Source organism: Populus euphratica, unplaced genomic scaffold, assembly GCF_000495115.2.
Source record: "Populus euphratica unplaced genomic scaffold, PopEup_1.0 scaffold932.1, whole genome shotgun sequence".
NCBI classification, from domain to species: domain Eukaryota; kingdom Viridiplantae; phylum Streptophyta; class Magnoliopsida; order Malpighiales; family Salicaceae; genus Populus; species Populus euphratica.
This window is the reverse complement of record NW_011500795.1, coordinates 26,897-33,904: the sequence shown is the minus strand read 5'-3', so window position 1 is coordinate 33,904 and position 7,008 is coordinate 26,897. Positions and strand designations below refer to the sequence as shown.

Here is a 7,008-nt window from a genome sequence, read left to right as displayed (position 1 = left end):
ATTGACGGGGTCTTACATAGGAGATCCACATCATCACCGCTTTTTAGGTGCTTGTCCTCAAAGGAAAGAATCTATGTTTTGAGAGAGATGTATGAGGGAGTCTATAGATTGCATGCAGGCTTTAGAGCTTTGGCTACTCAGATCACAAGAGTAGGCTTTTATTGGCCCTCCATATTATAAGATTTCAAAGACTTGGTAAAGAAGTGTAATGAGTGTCAAAGATTTGCTCTAATATTAAGGCAACCCTCAGCTAAGATGACAACAATCCCTTCCCCTTGGCCCTTTTTCCAATGGGGAATGGATATTTTAGGACCTTTCCCTAAAGCAACGAGGAAAAAACAGTTCGTCCTAGTGGCTCTAGACTACTTCACTAAGTAGGTAGAAGCTGAAGCATTGGCAGACATCACAATTAACTAGGTGATCTCTTTTTTTTATGGAAGAATATGATCAACTGATTTAAAGTACCTAGGATACTGATAATTGATAATAGGACCTAGTTCAACAACTAGAAGATGAGGGAATAGTGTGAAAGATTGCAGATTGATCACAGGTTCTCTTCTATATCACACCCTTAAACGAATGGGCAAGCTGAACTTACCAACCAAGTCCTTGTCAACGATTTAAAGAGGAAGATAAAAGATGACAAGTCAGAATGGGTAGAGAGCTCTTGGATGAAATCTTATGAGCATACAGAAAAACAACAAAGAACTCAACAAGCAAAACCATTTTTCTCTTTATATATGGGATTAAACAATGATCCTAGTAGAGATTGGATGCCCCAACACCAGGGTCTTGTACTTTTCTCTTTAAAATAATGAGCAATGACTCAGAGTCAATCCCAACTTACTAAAAGAATTTAGACTCCTAGCTACTGTAATGAATGAGGCTTACAAATATAAGGCCACCTAATATCATCACGCTAGAGTGAAGAACAAGACCTTTAAGTAATGGGATTTGGTACTAAAAAAGCTGGAAGCCATAAGCAATAGAAAGATAAGAGGAAAACTAGCTCTAAAATGGAATGGACCTTTTAGGGGGACACGAATGATTAAAGCTGACACCTATTATCTGCAAAATCCACAAAGCTCTGACCTTCCTCATACGTGGCACTTAGACCACCTTAAGTTGTATCATTACTAAATATATAAATAAAGAATGCATATTTTTATCACTTATGTTCTTACTTATTCTACGTTCCTTTCTCAAGAATACTTCCTACCGATCCAATCAAGGTCACACACCCCTGTGGCATATGGGCACACTTCTCTAGGATGGTAGTGAATTTCTAAGTGAGCATTAACCTCTATTATCACTAATTAGGGTTACACACCTTTGTGGCGTCTAAGATTGCATTTGAGACCCACTTCTCTAGGGTAGTAAAAGGGGATCAATGCCTCACTCTTCCAGGCAACTTTTAACGCTCCCTCTTTTCCTTCTGTCTAGCCTTTTTAGTCAAAAGTAAAAGCATTGAAGGGGCCTTATTAGGTCCATCCTACCTGTCTAAATAGGCTACATACCCATGTATGTGGTCTAGTACCCGCATCTCTTTTGGACAGCATAGGACCAATCTTTATAGCATCCAAGAGTGTTGGGGTAGCCTTATCAAGCTCACCCTGTCTATCCAAATCAGGTTACACACCTTATATGAGGTCTGAGACTCACATCTCTCCTAGATAGCTCGGGTACCAGCCTTTACAAGATCAAAAACTATTGGAAACAATCCTTCTATAATAACACCTCCTACTGGTTCAAACAGGGTTACACATGCTTTTGGTGTCTAGGACCCACTTCTCTAGCATAGTGGTAAGTGTTCAATGTTTCTTAAAGGAAGGACTAAGCATACATCGTGAAGATTCAAACAACAAACTCTCTAAGAACATTATCTCTGCTAGTAAAACCTTGAAAAAAGGGGGAAAAAAAACATCTTGACAAGGGTCATGACTCAACTAAGGTTAGTAAAAAAAATAAATTCTGATGGGTCGTGGTGTCTCAAAGAAGCAGACTTGATAGGCTATTGATGGGTCGTGGTGTCTCAAACAAGTAGACTTGATAGGCTATTGATGGGTCATGGTGTCTCAAATCAACCCTATTTAAGAGATAACATATGAAAGTCATAACCCAAGACGGGATAGTGTTTTTCTAGGTGCACAATTCTAAGTTAAGGAGGGGGTAATTATGCCCAAATTTATGATTGAACCCCAACATGTCCATGCCTAACCCCGCGTTCGGTCTGGACGCGTCCGCATCCACCTCCACATTAAGCCTCGACACGTCCACGTCCAATCCTCATGTTCTATGCACAATCCTGTATTAAGTCTGGACATGACTATGTCTACCTCCATGTTAGGCCTAGATGCATCCGCATCCAATCCCTATGTTGGGCCTGGACGGGACCAGGCCCAACCCCGTATTGGGCTTGGACGCATACATGTCCATCCTAATGTTGGGGTTGGACGAGATTTTACCCAACCTCATATTGGACTTAGACGTGTCCACGCCTATGCCTATGTTGGGGTTGGACGTGACCACATCCACCTCCATGTTGGATCTAGACGTGTCCATGCCCAACCCTATATTAGGGTTGGACATGACAGTGTCCACCTCCATGTTGGTTGGACACGACCACGCCTAACCCCATGTTGGGCTTGGACGCGACCGCTTCCAACTCCACGTTGGACTTGGATGCGTCTTCGCCCAACCCTACATTGGGATTAGCTAGGACCGTGTCCAACTCCATGACAGACCTGAAAACATCTATGTCCAAAGTCCATGAATGTCAATTCATTCTACATGCAGCACTATTAATTAACCCCAGTTTGGGCTTGCTTGACCTAGTTTATTATGGGTCAAGACGAGGCCCAGTTGTTGTGTGGCTGCCCTTGACCCAGTTCCTATAGAGGCTAGTTGTGACATATTTTACCTTGGGGTTGTTCTTGAGCCATTTTCTTATGGGTCATGACTCGACCCCTCTCCTCCCAGCTACCTTTTGTCTAGGGCGATTTAGGTCCAGTCATTTTAGGGCTGGTGAAGACTCTCTTCTTTTTTTCTAGTAGGATCCATTTTCACTTGGATTCAAATGCAACCATGTTTCCTTTGGAGCAACTAAGACTCAGTTCTTTTAAATGGTCGAGACTCACTTTCTTTGAAGGCCGGTCAAAACCCCTTTTCTTTGGGGCTAACAAGACCTTAGGTTCGGACATGGCCCTGCTGCCTTTAGAGCAGCCAAGACCCAGTTCCTTTCGACGATCAAGATCTAGTTTCTTTGAAGGCTGGTCAGACCCGAATTCTTTTTGGTCCATACTAGACCTAGCTGATTTTGGGGCCAGTGGAAACCCTTTTCTCATGAGTCTAGACACTGCCTAGCTCCTGCTTTAGTCCAGCCTCTATCCAGTTTTTTTTAGGTTGATTTACGGCCCAGCCAAGGTAAGCTCGTACCATAATATTAGGTTGAACCTAAATCTAATATATTTTATTATATAATATTAGAAAATATTTTTTTAATAATAAAAAAATCAGAAATCCTTCCAATAATTTGTGATTTTTCTCATAATTTTTTTTTTAAAAAAAAAATTTCATGTAGTTCAAAAATAAATAACAACAGTGATGAAATAATGAATGACTCTCTAATTAATTCAATGTGCAGTATTCTATGTGTCAAATGTGTTAGGCATGTCACTTGGCGGCTCCATGTCAGTGATTTTTGTGATTACTTCGATTTTTGTGATTACTTCAGGTAAAAAAAAACACAAGGCATTTGTGAAAGTGAAATCACAAAAATAAAAATACCATTTTATTAAACCAAGTAAACAGAAAAGTCTTCTTCAGAAAAAGATAGAAGAGAAGAAAGAAGCTATGGTGTCTTCAACAATACTGTAGCAAGAACAACAAACGGCTCACACAATCAGAGAAGTCTTATTCAGGCTTTTCTAACAGGGCTTCTAGTTCTTGAAAATAATTAAACATCATCACCTATAGTAAATTACACAGGCGTGGCAACTGTATATATTACCAGCCATTAATTAATGACAGGCTAGCTGGCTGGCTTGTTGCCAATTTGCTAGCTAAAATTAGAGTTTTCATTCATGGAAATGGGGCTAAAATGGGTGAATACCCAAAGATTACCCCAAATATCTTGATTTCCTTTTCAGCTTCAACCCTGAAGAAAGGTGTTGCAGTACCACTTTGGTCTTTCTCCTTGAAAAACTTGACCCTGTCACCAACTTTAAGCTCCTTGTGGCGAACGAATGCAAGCCAGTCCTTTGAGAGAACTGGCTTTGGGTGTCCTTTCTTGCGAGTAGAGCATTGAAAGGTCCAGACGAAGCCACTCTCATCTATTGCCGGAAAATCTCGGACATGGCTACCTTTAAGAGATGGGAGAGGCTTGAAAAACTTAAGAGGCAGTGAGAGCCTCTTTCGAATATCCGTCTTGGTTAGCACCTTTGAGAACTTCGACGTTTCTTTTTTTTTTTTTTGCTTGCTTTGTTGCATTGTGTGTTATTATTTTATATAGATGGGTGATCGATAAAAAGTCAAATATGATTTGTTTTACATAAAGTAGTTTTTTTAAAAAAATTTAAAAGTAATTTGTTTTTGTTTTTCAATACATGGTTGGTAGGGTTATCAAAAATAAATTAAAAAATATTTTTTAATATTTAGTTATATAATGAAAAATAAGTTAGAAAATAATTTATTAATATATTTTCAAGTTTATTATAATAACGAGAAACAAATCTTACAAATAAAAAATGCTAAATAAGAATAAAATTGAAAAAATAATATACTAAATAAGAATAAAATTGAAAAAATAATCTAATTTTATAAGTTATCTTAAATAAAATAAATAACAATCAAAATAATAAAAATCAAATTTAATAGAAAAAAAGTAAAAGATGATGAAATTAAGATAATAATAATTACAATTTCATAAAATATTTCAAAGAAAGTAAGTAACAATAAAAAGAATGAGAACCAAATTTAATAAATAAAAACTTTTAATTAAAAAATAATAAGAAAAAACAAATAACAATCATAAAAATAAAAACTAAAGTTAATATAAAAATCAAATTATAAGGAATGAAACTGAAAAAAAAATCCAAAACAAAAAAAAAAACAAAAAAAAGTTTGAGAATCAAATTTGATATAATCAACAAATAATATAATATTTTTAAATTTTTTATAGCTTCTAAAAAATATTTTCTATCCAAAATAAAAGAAAATTACTTTTTTGAAAATCAAGTTAAATTTTCTAGAGACTAAAAAATATTTTTAATTGACTAATTATTTTAATAATAAATAAATAAATAAATAATTTAAAAAGTGATTACTGAAATATTTATTTAAGATTATGATAACTTTATAAAATACAAATTAAAATAAAGTTATTAAACCTAATAAAATTAATTATTAGAATTATAAATTTGATAAATTACATTATAAAAGCTAAATCAATTTAATATGATTTTATTTTAATATTAAATAAAATGATTTTTAAACACATCAAGTCTAATTAATAAAATAATATCAAAATAATTCTATTAATTTTAAGAAATCAGCTAGGAAAGTTTCCATTGTAACTTTTTCTAAGACAAACGGGGCAAGAAAGGAAGAATATGAAATTAAAATAGTCGGTGCAAGATGATGTGACAATAGGAGTCGGCCTAAGTCGTGGCAATAGGAAAGGCACCAGGAAGTGACCAGCGGAATTTCTGTCACTTCGAAACCAAATTTCGGATTTCCTACAGAAAATATTATTATGTTAGAAAACATCCGAGTGCCCACTACCCACCGTTTACTTCACCCTAGTAGGGATTAATTGATTTATTTGATATGATTTTAATTATTTTTTTTCACACTTTTTTCATGGATTTTTAAGAGAGTGTTAAATACTTTTATATTACATGAACCATATTTTATTAAAGAAGCCGGAATATAGATTGAAAGTAAGCGGGACTATTCATTTAAAACAAAAACAATATTAAAATTGAATTACTAATTAATTTATATATATTTGTAAATTCAGATATAAGAGTTGCGACATTGCCACTTCATAATCCAATCAAGTTTATGTTTTTAGTGAGCTCCCTTAAAGTATTTTTTTTTTTAATTTCCCTATAATTCTGGAATTTGATCCTCGCAAGTGAAGCTAGAGTTTCATTAAGAGGTTAGCCAGTGAAAAACATTTTTTATATATAAAATACTATTTTAAACTAGTAATTAAATACTCACATCAATGTAGTTAATAAAAATTAAATCGTTGTAGAGTTTTTTGTTGTTTTACTTGTAGTAGCAAAAGGTAAAATATGGTTCTTTTGGTGGTTTTCTTATATATTGGAATTAAGGTATTTAAGAATTGATTTATAGTGTGTTTTGCATTACAATCTGCATTTTAATTTTTTTTTTTAAATATTAGATTGATACATTTTTATATATTTTATTATTATTTTAATATATTTTCAATTAAAAAACATCTCATAAAACAATACAAAGAATTAATTGGAATGTTCATTTTCGATTCATTGCAAGAGTTTGAAGGATGATATTCTTTTAAATCTCTCTATTTCTTTTTTTATCTATCTTGTAAACATAGAGAGAGGAAGGGATGAATTTTTTAACTTGTTATCTTTTCCCCCCACGACTATGAGATAAATCAACTTTTCTTTCTTTCTTTCTTTTACAGAGTAATTTTACAATTTAAGTCCAATCCGGACCATCAATACATTCTCACTAAAAAAAACTTGCTAGTAAAAAAATTATCTTTTAATTTAAAAAAAAACCAATTTTAAACTTTATATTTTACAAATATATTTGAGATTATTATAACAAATAATGATTATATTTTAAAGTATTTTTTATTTAAAAATATATTAAAATAATATTTTTTTTATCAACCTATTATACTAATTTAATTTTTTTTTAAAAAAAAAAACCAAACCTTATCAACAGCTTTACTAAGCAAATGTCATGAGTCAAAATCCAGCAACCACCGCTCCTGTGCCACAGCTGACATCC

The 7,008-nt window shown here is 33.6% G+C and overlaps 1 protein-coding gene across 1 annotated transcript; it reads right to left on the bottom strand.

Annotated features, from left to right (window-relative positions):
- Positions 1-4,080: 4,080 nt before the first annotated feature.
- Positions 4,081-4,488, bottom strand: LOC105116398 (B3 domain-containing transcription factor NGA4-like). Its single transcript, XM_011013746.1, has one exon. The coding sequence runs from the start codon at positions 4,486-4,488 to the stop codon at positions 4,081-4,083; it is 408 nt and encodes a 135-aa protein (XP_011012048.1).
- Between the last annotated feature and the right edge of the window lie 2,520 nt (positions 4,489-7,008).

What these genes read in the sequence shown, in the direction of transcription:
- LOC105116398 (XM_011013746.1), bottom strand. Translation starts at nt 4,488, where the DNA reads ATGCAACAAAGCAAGCAAAAAAAAAAAAAAGAAACGTCGAAGTTCTCA.